A 14,229-nucleotide genomic window follows, 5' to 3' on the forward strand; every position below is an offset into this window, starting at 1 on the left:
ATGGATTGATGATGGATGGATGGATGATGGATGCATGATGGATAATGGATGGATGGATGGTGGATGTGATGGTGGTGGATAGATGGATGGATGATAGATAATGGATGGATGGATGGTGGATGTGATGGTGGTGGATAGATGGATGGATGATGGATGGATGGATAGATGGATGGATGGATGAATGGCTGGATAATGGATGATGGATGGTTGATGGATGGATGAATGGATGGATGATGGATGGATGGATAGATGATGGATGGATGGTGGATAGATGGAAGGATGGATGGATGATGGATGGATGGTGGTGGATAGATGGATGGATGGATGAATGGATAGATGATGGATGGATGATGGGTGGATGATGGATGAATGGATAGATGGATGGATGGATGAATGGCTGGATAATGGATGATGGATGGTTGATGGATGGATGAATGGATGGATCATGGATGGATGGATAGATGGATGGTGGATAGATGGATAATGGATAGATTGATGGATGGTGGATGGATGGATGATGGATGGATGGATGGATAGATGGATGGATGGTGCATGGATGGATGGATGGATTGATGATGGATGGATGGATGGATGAATGGATAGATGATGCATGATGGATGATGATGGATGGATGGATGGATGATGGATGGATGGTGGATGGATGATGGATGGATGATGGATGGATGAGGATGGATGGTGGTGGATAGATGGATGGATGGATGAATGGATAGATGATGGATGGATGATGGGTGGATGATGGATGAATGGATAGATGGATGGATGGATGAATGGCTGGATAATGGATGATGGATGGTTGATGGATGGATGAATGGATGGATCATGGATGGATGGATAGATGGATGATGGATGGTGGATAGATGGATAATGGATAGATTGATGGATGGTGGATGGATGGATGGATGGTGGATGGATGGATGATGGATGGATGGATGGATGGATGGATGGATAGATGGATGGATGGATGGATGGATGGTGCATGGATGGATGGATGGATGATGGATGGAAAGATGGATGATGGATGGATGATGGATGGATGGATGACAGATGGATAATGGATGGATGATGGTTGGATGGATGAATGGATAGATGATGTATGATGGATGGATGATGGATGGATGGATGGATGATGGATGGATGGTGGATGGATGGATGAGGATGGATGATAATGGATGGATGGTGGATAGATGGATGGATGGTGGTCGATGGATGGATGATGGATGGATGGATGACGGATCGATGATGGATGATGGATGGATGGTGGTGTATAGATGGATGGATGATGGATGGTGGATGGATGATGGATGGATGAAGATGGATGATGGATGGATGGTGGATAGATGGATGGATGGATGGATGATGTATAGATGGTGGTCGATGGATGGATGATGGATGGATGGATGATGGATGATGGATGGATGGATGGATGAATGGATAGATGATAGATGGATGGATGATGGATCGATGATGGATGATTGGATGGATGGATGGATGGATGGATGAATGGCTAGATGATAGATGATGGATGATGGATGGATGATGGATGGATGGCTAGATGATGGGTGATGGATGGATGGATGAGGATGGATGGATGATGGATGGATGATTGGATGGATGGATAGATGGATGGATGGATGAATGGCTAGATGATGGGTGATGGATGGATGGATGGATGGATGTATATGGATGGATGGATGGATGGATGATGGATGGATGATGGATCATGGATGGATGGATGATTGGATGGATGGATGATTGGATGGATGGATCGATGGATGGATGGATGGATGAATGGCTAGATGATGGGTGATGGATGGATGGATGAGGATGGATGATGGATGGATGATGGATCATGGATGGATGGATGATTGGATGGATGGATGGATGAATGGCTAGATGATGGGTGATGGATGGATGGATGGATGGATGAGGATGGATGGATGAGGATGGATGAGGATGGATGATGGATGGATGGATGAGGATGGATGGATGATGGATGGATGATGATGGATGGATGGATGACCCTGATTAAACGTCTGCTGGGTGACAGGAGGACGTGTCAGGCGATGCCTGGCGTGGCGCTCAGTACGGCGGTGTTATGATGTAACAGAAATGAGGCGGAGCTCCAGAGTGATGTCATCAGTCCAGTCTGACATGTTGTCCTGGATCCTGTTCTTCTTGTGATGTCTGTGTTTGTGTTGACGTGAAGGTTGCCACGGTTCCATCAGCACAGTCGCTGCGTCTTCAGGACTTCAGCTTCAGCGACTTCGACCTGTCGGACACGGAGACCACGCTCGCCACCGTCCGCATGTTCGTCGACCTCAACCTGGTCCAGAACTTCCAAATGAAGCACACAGTAAGGACATATCCAGCTGCCTACAGCGCGGGTGCACGGGCTGGTGAGCCACGCCCCCTGCACGGGTCAGAGGACCACGCCCCCTGCACGGGTCGGAGGGTCACGCCCCCTGCTCGGGTCAGAGGGCGCACCTGTCCAGTGGTACCAGCCCAGTGCATGCTGGGATAGACTTCCCATAGTGGGACTGTGTAGAAAATGACACATCGGGTTCCTGTCTGGAAGCTGGTTCTGGACCAGGACGTGGTTCTGGCTCTGGGATCAGGTTCTGGTTCTGGGACCTGGTTCTGGGACCTAGTTCTTGTTATGGGACCAGGTTCTGGTTCTGGGACTAGGTCCTGGTTCTGGGACATGGCTCTGGGACCTGGCTCTGGGACCAGGTTCTGGGACCTGGTTCTGGGACCTGGTTCTTGTTATGGGACCAGGTTCTGGTTCTGGGACTAGGTCCTGGTTCTGGGACCTGGCTCTGAGACCTGGTTCTGGGACCTGGTTCTGGGACCTGGTTCTTGTTATGGGACCAGGTTCTGGTTCTGGGACTAGGTCCTGGTTCTGGGACCTGGCTCTGGGACCTGGTTCTGGGACCTGGTTCTTGTTATGGGACCAGGTTCTGGTTCTGGGACTAGGTCCTGGTCCTGGGACATGGCTCTGGGATATGGCTTTGGGACCTGGTTCTGGGAACTGGCTCTGGGACCTGGTTCTTGTTATGGGACCAGGTTCTGGTTCTGGGACTAGGTCCTGGTCCTGGGACATGGCTCTGGGATATGGCTTTGGGACCTGGTTCTGGGAACTGGCTCTGGGACCTGGTTTGGGAACCAGGTTCTGGTTCTGGGACCTGGTTCTGGGACCTGGTTCTGGCTCTGAGACCTGACCAAGGACCAGGTTCTGGGACCTGGTTCTGGCTCTGAGACCTGACCAAGGATCAGGCTCTGTGACCTGGTTCTGGGACCTGGTTCTGGCTCTGAGACCTGACCAAGGACCAGGTTCTGGGACCTGGCTCTGGGACCTGGTTCTGGTTCTACGACCTGGTCTGGGACCTGGTTCTGGAACCAGGTTCTGTTCTGGGACCTGGTTCTGGGACCTGGTTCTGGCACCAGGTTCTGGTTCTGGGACCTGGTTCTGGGACCTGGTTCTTGTTATGGGACCAGGTTCTGGTTCTTGGACTAGGTCCTGGTTCTGGGACCTGGCTCTGGGACCTGGTTCTGGGACCTGGTTCTTGTTATGGGACCAGGTTCTGGTTCTGGGACTAGGTCCTGGTCCTGGGACATGGCTCTGGGATATGGCTTTGGGACCTGGTTCTGGGAACTGGCTCTGGGACCTGGTTTGGGAACCAGGTTCTGGTTCTGGGACCTGGTTCTGGGACCTGGTTCTGGCTCTGAGACCTGACCAAGGACCAGGTTCAGGGACCTGGTTCTGGCTCTGAGACCTGACCAAGGATCAGGCTCTGTGACCTGGTTCTGGGACCTGGTTCTGGCTCTGAGACCTGACCAAGGACCAGGTTCTGGGACCTGGTTCTGGCTCTGAGACCTGACCAAGGACCAGGTTCTGGGACCTGGTTCTGGCTCTGAGACCTGACCAAGGATCAGGCTCTGTGACCTGGTTCTGGGACCTGGTTCTGGTTCTACGACCTGGTCTGGGACCTGGTTCTGGAACCAGGTTCTGTTCTGGGACCTGGTTCTGGGACCTGGTTCTGGCACCAGGTTCTGGTTCTGGGACCTGGTTCTGGGACCTGGTTCTTGTTATGGGACCAGGTTCTGGTTCTTGGACTAGGTCCTGGTTCTGGGACCTGGCTCTGAGACCTGGTTCTGGGACCTGGTTCTTGTCATGGGACCAGGTTCTGGTTCTGGGACTAGGTTCTGGCTCTGGTTCCAGGACCAGGTTCTGGGACCCGGGTCCGGTTCTGGGTCCGGCTTTGGGACCCAGGACCAGGTTCTGGGACCTGGGTCCGGCTTTGGGACCCAGGACCAGGTTCTGGGACCCGGGTCCGGTTCTGATGAGGCCCTGTCTCCCTGCAGACGTTGTGCCGCTGGGTTCTGAGCGTGAAGAAGAACTACCGGAGCAACGTGGCGTACCACAACTGGAGACACGCCTTCAACACGGCCCAGTGCATGTTCGCTCTGCTGAAGTCCGGACGGCTGCAGGTCCGTTTGCAGGAAGAACTTATCGATCCGTCTGACAACATGTTCCATCGTCACTTATTGATCACATTTACCAGATGAATCATTCTGAACGTGTCCTTGTCCCCCCCCCCGTGTCCCAGAACAACCTCAGCGACCTGGAGGTCTTGGCTCTGATGATCGCCACCCTCAGCCACGACCTGGACCACCGGGGAGTCAACAACTCCTACATCCAGAGGTACAGTCCAGGTCCCCGAGGTGGACCGGGTCCACCCGGACTTCACTCAGCGCCTTTCCGTGTGTCTTCCAGGAGTGACCACCCTCTGGCCCAGCTCTACTGCCACTCCACCATGGAGCATCACCACTTTGACCAGTGCCTGATGATCCTCAACAGCCCCGTACGTCCCGACACACACAGCTGTCCAACGGTTCATGTGGTAGGGCGGTTCCCGTCCAACAGGACGGGAACCGCAGCGTGTTCTTTGTTGCCTCGGTGATCGTAAAAGGTGTCACCATGAAGGTGCATTTTCACATCGTACTGGGTTTACAGTCCCAGTACGATGAAGACGTAATCTGCTGCAGTAAAACTTCTCTCCAGACCTGCTGGCCCCACCAGGAACTGGTTGTTCCTGCTTCTCAGTGGATCGTCCAGTGGATCCACAGAAGGAACCAGTCCAGGACTCTGACCCGAACACCGTGTTGTGATCAGGCTATGGTTTATTACAGGCCGAACCCTCTGATGGTCCCATAAAACTCTGATCTTTATGGCCTGAAAACAAACTAAACATCGTCCACAGCAAAACGTGACAGCTCCGCCGGCGGACACACCAACACGCCACCAACACGCCACATGTTAGCCAAAGTCCTGCTACGCAGGCTGTTAGCATCAATGCTAATGCCCCTTCCAGCTCTACAATCCAGTCTGTCTGCTGATGGATGGATAGATGCTGATCCCTCCCCCTGATCACAGGTTTCCTTTTGGTTCCACAGGTCCAAGGTTTGAAAGACATGTAACATTAATGACTAGTTCACAGATGGTTCTGGCTCTGAAAAAAGGTCATGTAACTCCGGGACGGGCCACTAGATGGCGCAGTCCGAAGATACAGAGGAAAAACCACATATAGTTAACCACAAACTCACACAAGAAACACAAAGTCCAGTACCACGCTGAGTACCTCGCTAAGTACCGCGCTGCGTACCTCGCTAAGTACCGCGCTGCGTACCTCGCTAAGTACCGCGCTGTGTACCTCGCTAAGTACCGCGCTGCGTACCTCGCTAAGTACCGGCTGTGTACCTCGCTAAGTACCGCGCTGAGTACCGCGCTGCGTACCTCGCTAAGTACCGCGCTGCGTACCTCGCTAAGTACCGCGCTGTGTACCTCGCTAAGTACCGCGCTGCGTACCTCGCTAAGTACCGGCTGTGTACCTCGCTAAGTACCGCGCTGAGTACCGCGCTGCGTACCTCGCTAAGTACCGCGCTGCGTACCTCGCTAAGTAACTCGCTGCGTACCTCGCTGAGTACCGCGCTGAGTACCGCGCTGAGTAACTCGCTGCGTACCTCGCTGAGTACCGAGCTGCGTACCTCGCTGAGTACCGAGCTGCGTACCTCGCTGAGTACCGAGCTGAGTACCAAGCTGAGTACCGAGCTGAGTACCAAGCTGCGTACCGAGCTGAGTACCGCGCTGAGTACCGCGCTGAGTACCGCGCTGAGTACCGAGCTGAGTACCGAGCTGCGTACCTCGCTGAGTACCAAGCTGAGTACCGAACTGAGTACCAAGCTGAGTACCGAGCTGCGTACCTCGCTGAGTACCGAGCTGCGTACCTCGCTGAGTACCGAGCTGAGTACCGAACTGAGTACCGCGCTGAGTACCGAGCTGCGTACCTCGCTGAGTACCTCGCTGAGTACCTCGCTGAGTACCAAGCTGAGTACCGAACTGAGTACCGCGCTGAGTACCGAGCTGCGTACCTCGCTGAGTACCGAGCTGCGTACCTCGCTGAGTACCGAGCTGCGTACCTCGCTGAGTACCGAGCTGCGTACCTCGCTGAGTACCGAGCTGCGTACCTCGCTGAGTACCGAGCTGCGTACCTCGCTGAGTACCGAGCTGCGTACCTCGCTGAGTACCGAGCTGAGTACCAAGCTGAGTACCGAGCTGAGTACCGCGCTGAGTACCGAGCTGCGTACCTCGCTGAGTACCGAGCTGCGTACCTCGCTGAGTACCGAGCTGCGTACCTCGCTGAGTACCTCGCTGAGTACCGAGCTGCGTACCGAGCTGAGTACCAAGCTGAGTACCGAGCTGAGTACCGAGCTGAGTACCGCGCTGAGTACCGAGCTGAGTACCGAGCTGCGTACCTCGCTGAGTACCAAGCTGAGTACCTCGCTGAGTACCGAGCTGAGTACCGAGCTGAGTACCTCGCTGAGTACCGAGCTGCGTACCTCGCTGAGTACCGCGCTGCGTACCGCGCTGAGTAACTCGCTGCGTACCTCGCTGCGTACCTCGCTGCGTACCTCGCTGAGTACCAAGCTGAGTACCTCGCTGAGTACCGAGCTGCGTACCAAGCTGCGTACCGAACTGAGTACCGCGCTGAGTACCGCGCTGAGTACCAAGCTGCGTACCGAGCTGAGTACCGAGCTGAGTACCTTGCTGCGTACCTCGCTGAGTACCGAGCTGAGTACCGCGCTGAGTACCGAGCTGAGTACCGCGCTAAGTAACTCGCTGCGTACCTCGCTGAGTACCGCGCTGCGTACCGCGCTGAGTAACTCGCTGCGTACCGCGCTGAGTAACTCGCTGCGTACCGCGCTGCGTACCGCGCTGAGTAACTCGCTGCGTACCGCGCTGCGTACCGCGCTGAGTAACTCGCTGCGTACCTCGCTGCGTACCGCGCTGCGTACCGCGCTGCGTACCGCGCTGAGTAACTCGCTGCGTACCTCGCTGCGTACCGCGCTGAGTACCGCGCTGCGTACCGCGCTGAGTAACTCGCTGCGTACCTCGCTGCGTACCGCGCTGAGTACCGAGCTGAGTACCGCGCTAAGTAACTCGCTGCGTACCTCGCTGAGTACCGCGCTGCGTACCGCGCTGAGTAACTCGCTGCGTACCGCGCTGAGTAACTCGCTGCGTACCGCGCTGCGTACCGCGCTGAGTAACTCGCTGCGTACCGCGCTGCGTACCGCGCTGAGTAACTCGCTGCGTACCTCGCTGCGTACCGCGCTGCGTACCGCGCTGCGTACCGCGCTGAGTAACTCGCTGCGTACCTCGCTGCGTACCGCGCTGAGTACCGCGCTGCGTACCGCGCTGAGTAACTCGCTGCGTACCTCGCTGCGTACCGCGCTGAGTACCGCGCTGCGTACCGCGCTGCGTACCGAGCTGCGTACCTCGCTGAGTACCGCGCTGCGTACCGCGCTGCGTACCGAGCTGCGTACCTCGCTGCGTACCGCGCTGAGTAACTCGCTGCGTACCTCGCTGCGTACCGCGCTGCGTACCGCGCTGCGTACCGCGCTGCGTACCGCGCTGCGTACCGAGCTGCGTACCTCGCTGAGTACCGCGCTGCGTACCGCGCTGCGTACCGAGCTGCGTACCGCGCTGCGTACCGCGCTGCGTACCGAGCTGAGTACCGCGCTGCGTACCGCGCTGCGTACCGAGCTGAGTACCGCGCTGCTTACCGCGCTGAGTACCGCGCTGCTTACCGCGCTGAATACCGCGCTGCGTACCGCGCTGAGTACCGCGCTGCGTACCGCGCTGCGTACCTGGCAGGTTCCATCCATCTGTGGAACCTGATCCACAGATGGATGATAGAACGTTTTCCTGCTTTCGCTCGGATCATCCAGTGTTGGGTTAACTCCGATATTTAGACTGTTAGTGAAGTCTTTATTAGATTATATGCTGACGACCTTTTACAGCTCTGATTCTGAAAGATAAGGTAGAACCTGTTCCTTCAAACTCTCTCTTGAAGCATCGTCTCTAAAGCACAGAATCAAACATTCCTTGTTTCCGAGGTTGGTTGGAGCTGGATTCATGCAGGGGGTTTGAGTGGGGAGGAACAGTTGGGTAGACGTTCCAACAGGTCGGTGCTTTTTCAGACCTGTCCGTCCAGCAGAACTTGTGGCTGATATGTGAAGGAGATTTTAAGCAGTGAAAGGTGGAAAGCATCTACCCTGCCTTTCAGTCTTTTCTTTTATTAACTCATTGGCCGCCAGCTAATGTTATAGCTAAGTTCATGGTTCATCTTTCAGGTGTTTTACTGTAATCTAACCCTGCTTTGATTTTTCTACTGATGTACTGAAACGTCTTATTATTTGTTTGTTTGTTTACATCCCGCCTTCTCTGCTGCCTCTCGGCTATTTTCTGGCTCTCTCTGGAAGCTTTAGCTTTGTCGCACTGAATGAAATAACCTATAACTGCCTTGCTGTCCAGGGAAACCAGATCCTGAGTGCTCTCTCTCTGGATGAGTACAAGGCCACTCTGAAGATGATCAAGAGGGCCATTCTGGCCACCGACCTGGCTCTCTACATTCAGTAGGTACCAAACATTGGAAACCTGACTGGTGAACCAGAAAATCCCGGTGAGAGGTCAGACTTGCAGCAAGCAGCTCATCTAGTCATTTCCAGATGATGTTCTGGTCCACATCCATCTTAAGGTGCATTCACATCTCATCCGCTAGACTCGGTCCTGCTGGGGACTCAGTCCTACTGGGGACTCGGTCCTACTGGGGACTTGGTTCGGTTGGGGACTGGGCTCCGCTGTAGGGGGGTGTATCCATGGTGACCGAGACCGTGGATGGCGGATGTGGACGTGTCTTTATATGGGTCCACTAACAGATTCCAGATGTTTTGAGAATGAATCCATAGTGTCTCGGCTACATGGTGCTGTTTGCTGGATGTCTTGCAGGGATGAAAGGTTCCTGTTCTGAGTGGTAGCATTCAGAATGTATCCAGGATTTTCTGACCATTTACTGTGGAGTTATATGTACATATACGGAAAATGGTCTTATCTCGCAGTGATGAAGAATCCCTCTCAACATTCCTGATCCAGATCACTCCCAACATTTCAAGTTAAACTGAGACCCATTCTCAGAACCACGTCATGAAAATCCCTCCAGTAGTTTTGGTGTAAAGTTGTGAACAGATGAAAACAACCTTGGTGGAGGTAGTAGTGTTTCCATGTTGAGGGTGGGAAGCAGACTGCCACCATGTTGCTGCTAGTTTGTCTCTTTCCTGTTTCAGAGTCTATGATCAGTGATGCAGTTGCAGGATGAAGACCTGCCTGACTGTTCATGTTTGTCTTGTCAGGAGGCGAGAGGAGTTCTTCGAACTGACCAAGAACAGCCAGTTTGTTTGGGCCAACGAGCATCACCGCGACTTACTGAGGTGAGAGAATCAACGGGGTTCAGGCTGGGGTGTGGAAGCATCAGGTCCATGTTTCAGAGCTTTCAAAGGAATAATGATCAGCCAGCAGCTAAAGATCCACATCATCCAAATTCTGTTGTAGTAGTATAGCTTCAGCAGTTTGGCGAACAGCGGTTTAGCTTAGTGAACAGCGGTTTAGTTTAGCGAGCAGCGGTTTAGCTTAATAAGCAGGGGTTTAGCTTAAAGAGCAATGGTTTAGCTTAGTTAACAGCGGTTTAGCTTAGTGAACAGCGGTTTAGTTTAGCGAGCAGCGGTTTAGCTTAATAAGCACGGGTTTAGCTTAAAGAGCAGCGGTTTAGCTTAGTTAACAGCGGTTTAGCTCAGTGAACAGCGGTTTAGTTTAGCGGGCAGCGGTTTAGCTTAGTGAACAGCGGTTTAGTTTAGTGAACAGCGGTTTCGTTTAGCGAGCAGCGGTTTAGCTTAATAAGCAGGGGTTTAGCTTAACGAGCAGCGGTTTAGCTTAAAGAGCAGCGGTTTAGCTTAGTGAACAGCGGTTTAGCTTAGTGAACAGCGGTTTAGCTTAGTGAACAGCGGTTTCGTTTAGCGAGCAGCGGTTTAGCTTAATAAGCAGGGGTTTAGCTTAACGAGCAGCGGTTTAGCTTAAAGAGCAGCGGTTTAGTTTAGCGAGCAGCGGTTTAGCTCAGTGAACAGCGGTTTAGTTTAGCAAGCAGCGGTTTAGCTTAACGAGCAGCGGTTTAGCTTAGTGAACAGCGGTTTAGCTTAACGAGCAGCGGTTTAGCTCGGTGAGCAGCGGTTTAGCTTAACGAGCAGCGGTTTAGCTCGGTGAGCAGCGGTTTAGCTCGGTGAACAGCGGTTTAGCTTAGCAAGCAGCGGTTTAGCTTAGTGAACAGCGGTTTAGCTCGGTGAGCAGCGGTTTAGCTTAACGAGCAGCGGTTTAGCTTGGTGAGCAGCGGTTTAGCTTAGCGAGCAGCGGTTTAGCTCAACGAGCAGCGGTTTAGCTTAACGAGCAGCGGTTTAGCTTGGTGAGCAGCGGTTTAGCTCGTTGATCAGCGGTTTAGCTCAACGAGCAGCGGTTTAGCTTGTTACTGCAGAATTCTTTGCTGTTATTGATGAAGTCTGCTTGGGAACCACAGCTTCAGGTTTTGGTGTCTGAACTTCCCAACATGTGAGGATGACGTGGATCACTTTAGATCTGAGCTGCAGAAACACAGAAAATCCTTCTGGTTGGTGAAGCTCCTGCAGCAGATCGTTTACTGCCACGTAATGTAAATGTAAAAACAGACGTCCACGGTGGGTCACTGTGTGTCTGCCCCCTACAGGTCCATGCTGATGACTGCATGTGACATCTCTGCCATCACCAAGCCCTGGCCAGTGCAGAAAAGGGTAAAACAACTTGTTTCTGCGGAACATATCTCTGTAGTTGCTGCATGTCTGCAGGAGGAACGCGAGTCTTCCTCCTGACCTGCTCTGGGACGTTACTGTTGGCAGTACGGCTCCGTTGGGAGCTGTTCTCTGCTGGTCCCTCTAAAGTCCGCTGGGGAGACTCGTCCCTCTGCAGACGCTGCTGAGTCCCAGATCATGAAGAAGACACGCTCAACAGGACTCTGGTTGCCTGGAAGCTTCTTCCTCTCTGGTTTCCTCCCTCAAACGCTGGTGTCATCATCATCATCCTCGTCCCTGCTGTTTCATCTCCGTAGCAACCCTCGTTAGTCTCCACTTCGTTAGGAGCTCCGGGCTCACATGGAGCGCTCATCATGGAGCTTCATCATGGAGCTTCATCATGGAGCTTCATCATGGAGCTTCATCATGGAGCGCTCATCATGGAGCGCTCATCATGGAGCGCTCATCATGGAGCTTCATCATGGAGCTTCATCATGGAGCTTCATCATGGAGCTTCATCATGGAGCTTCATCATGGAGCGCTCATCATGGAGCTTCATCATGGAGCGCTCATCATGGAGCTTCATCATGGAGCTTCATCATGGAGCTTCATCATGGAGCTTCATCATGGAGCGCTCATCATGGAGCTTCATCATGGAGCTTCATCATGGAGCGCTCATCATGGAGCGCTCATCATGGAGCGCTCATCATGGAGCGCTCATCATGGAGCTTCATCATGGAGCTTCATCATGGAGCTTCATCATGGAGCGCTCATCATGGAGCTTCATCATGGAGCGCTCATCATGGAGCTTCATCATGGAGCTTCATCATGGAGCTTCATCATGGAGCTTCATCATGGAGCTTCATCATGGAGCTTCATCATGGAGCTTCATCATGGAGCGCTCATCATGGAGCTTCATCATGGAGCGCTCATCATGGAGCTTCATCATGGAGCTTCATCATGGAGCGCTCATCATGGAGCTTCATCATGGAGCTTCATCATGGAGCTTCATCATGGAGCTTCATCATGGAGCGCTCATCATGGAGCGCTCATCATGGAGCTTCATCATGGAGCTTCATCATGGAGCTTCATCATGGAGCGCTCATCATGGAGCTTCATCATGGAGCGCTCATCATGGAGCTTCATCATGGAGCTTCATCATGGAGCTTCATCATGGAGCGCTCATCATGGAGCGCTCATCATGGAGCTTCATCATGGAGCGCTCATCATGGAGCTTCATCATGGAGCTTCATCATGGAGCGCTCATCATGGAGCGCTCATCATGGAGCTTCATCATGGAGCTTCATCATGGAGCGCTCATCATGGAGCTTCATCATGGAGCTTCATCATGGAGCGCTCATCATGGAGCTTCATCATGGAGCTTCATCATGGAGCTTCATCATGGAGCGCTCATCATGGAGCTTCATCATGGAGCTTCATCATGGAGCTTCATCATGGAGCTTCATCATGGAGCTTCATCATGGAGCTTCATCATGGAGCTTCATCATGGAGCTTCATCATGGAGCTTCATCATGGAGCTTCATCATGGAGCGCTCATCATGGAGCTTCATCATGGAGCGCTCATCATGGAGCTTCATCATGGAGCTTCATCATGGAGCTTCATCATGGAGCGCTCATCATGGAGCTTCATCATGGAGCTTCATCATGGAGCGCTCATCATGGAGCGCTCATCATGGAGCTTCATCATGGAGCTTCATCATGGAGCGCTCATCATGGAGCTTCATCATGGAGCTTCATCATGGAGCGCTCATCATGGAGCGCTCATCATGGAGCGCTCATCATGGAGCTTCATCATGGAGCTTCATCATGGAGCTTCATCATGGAGCTTCATCATGGAGCGCTCATCATGGAGCTTCATCATGGAGCTTCATCATGGAGCTTCATCATGGAGCGCTCATCATGGAGCGCTCATCATGGAGCTTCATCATGGAGCTTCATCATGGAGCGCTCATCATGGAGCTTCATCATGGAGCTTCATCATGGAGCGCTCATCATGGAGCGCTCATCATGGAGCGCTCATCATGGAGCTTCATCATGGAGCTTCATCATGGAGCTTCATCATGGAGCGCTCATCATGGAGCTTCATCATGGAGCTTCATCATGGAGCTTCATCATGGAGCGCTCATCATGGAGCTTCATCATGGAGCTTCATCATGGAGCTTCATCATGGAGCGCTCATCATGGAGCTTCATCATGGAGCTTCATCATGGAGCTTCATCATGGAGCGCTCATCATGGAGCGCTCATCATGGAGCTTCATCATGGAGCTTCATCATGGAGCGCTCATCATGGAGCTTCATCATGGAGCTTCATCATGGAGCGCTCATCATGGAGCGCTCATCATGGAGCGCTCATCATGGAGCTTCATCATGGAGCTTCATCATGGAGCTTCATCATGGAGCTTCATCATGGAGCGCTCATCATGGAGCTTCATCATGGAGCTTCATCATGGAGCTTCATCATGGAGCGCTCATCATGGAGCTTCATCATGGAGCTTCATCATGGAGCGCTCATCATGGAGCTTCATCATGGAGCTTCATCATGGAGCTTCATCATGGAGCGCTCATCATGGAGCTTCATCATGGAGCTTCATCATGGAGCTTCATCATGGAGCTTCATCATGGAGCGCTCATCATGGAGCTTCATCATGGAGCTTCATCATGGAGCTTCATCATGGAGCGCTCATCATGGAGCTTCATCATGGAGCGCTCATCATGGAGCGCTCATCATGGAGCTTCATCATGGAGCTTCATCATGGAGCGCTCATCATGGAGCGCTCATCATGGAGCGCTCATCATGGAGCTTCATCATGGAGCTTCATCATGGAGCTTCATCATGGAGCGCTCATCATGGAGCGCTCATCATGGAGCTTCATCATGGAGCTTCATCATGGAGCTTCATCATGGAGCTTCATCATGGAGCGCTCATCATGGAGCTTCATCATGGAGCTTCATCATGGAGCGCTCATCATGGAGCTTCATCA

At 52.9% G+C, this 14,229-nt stretch overlaps 1 protein-coding gene across 1 annotated transcript in view; it reads left to right on the forward strand.

Moving 5' to 3' along the window:
* Positions 1 to 14,229, forward strand: part of pde5ab (phosphodiesterase 5A, cGMP-specific, b) — a gene marked incomplete at its 3' end in the record, with an annotated part of 134,857 nt that overhangs the window by 77,758 nt on the left and 42,870 nt on the right. The window contains exons 13-19 of the mRNA XM_079258082.1: positions 2,228 to 2,374; positions 4,384 to 4,509; positions 4,629 to 4,723; positions 4,796 to 4,883; positions 8,894 to 8,994; positions 9,769 to 9,846; positions 11,166 to 11,229. Of these exons, the coding sequence (XP_079114208.1) occupies positions 2,228 to 2,374; positions 4,384 to 4,509; positions 4,629 to 4,723; positions 4,796 to 4,883; positions 8,894 to 8,994; positions 9,769 to 9,846; positions 11,166 to 11,229 (699 nt within the window). The remainder of the gene's footprint in view (positions 1 to 2,227; positions 2,375 to 4,383; positions 4,510 to 4,628; positions 4,724 to 4,795; positions 4,884 to 8,893; positions 8,995 to 9,768; positions 9,847 to 11,165; positions 11,230 to 14,229) is intronic.

The sequence above is a fragment of the Telmatherina bonti genome, assembly GCF_933228915.1.
Source record: "Telmatherina bonti genome assembly, chromosome: 18".
NCBI lineage: Eukaryota > Metazoa > Chordata > Actinopteri > Atheriniformes > Telmatherinidae > Telmatherina > Telmatherina bonti.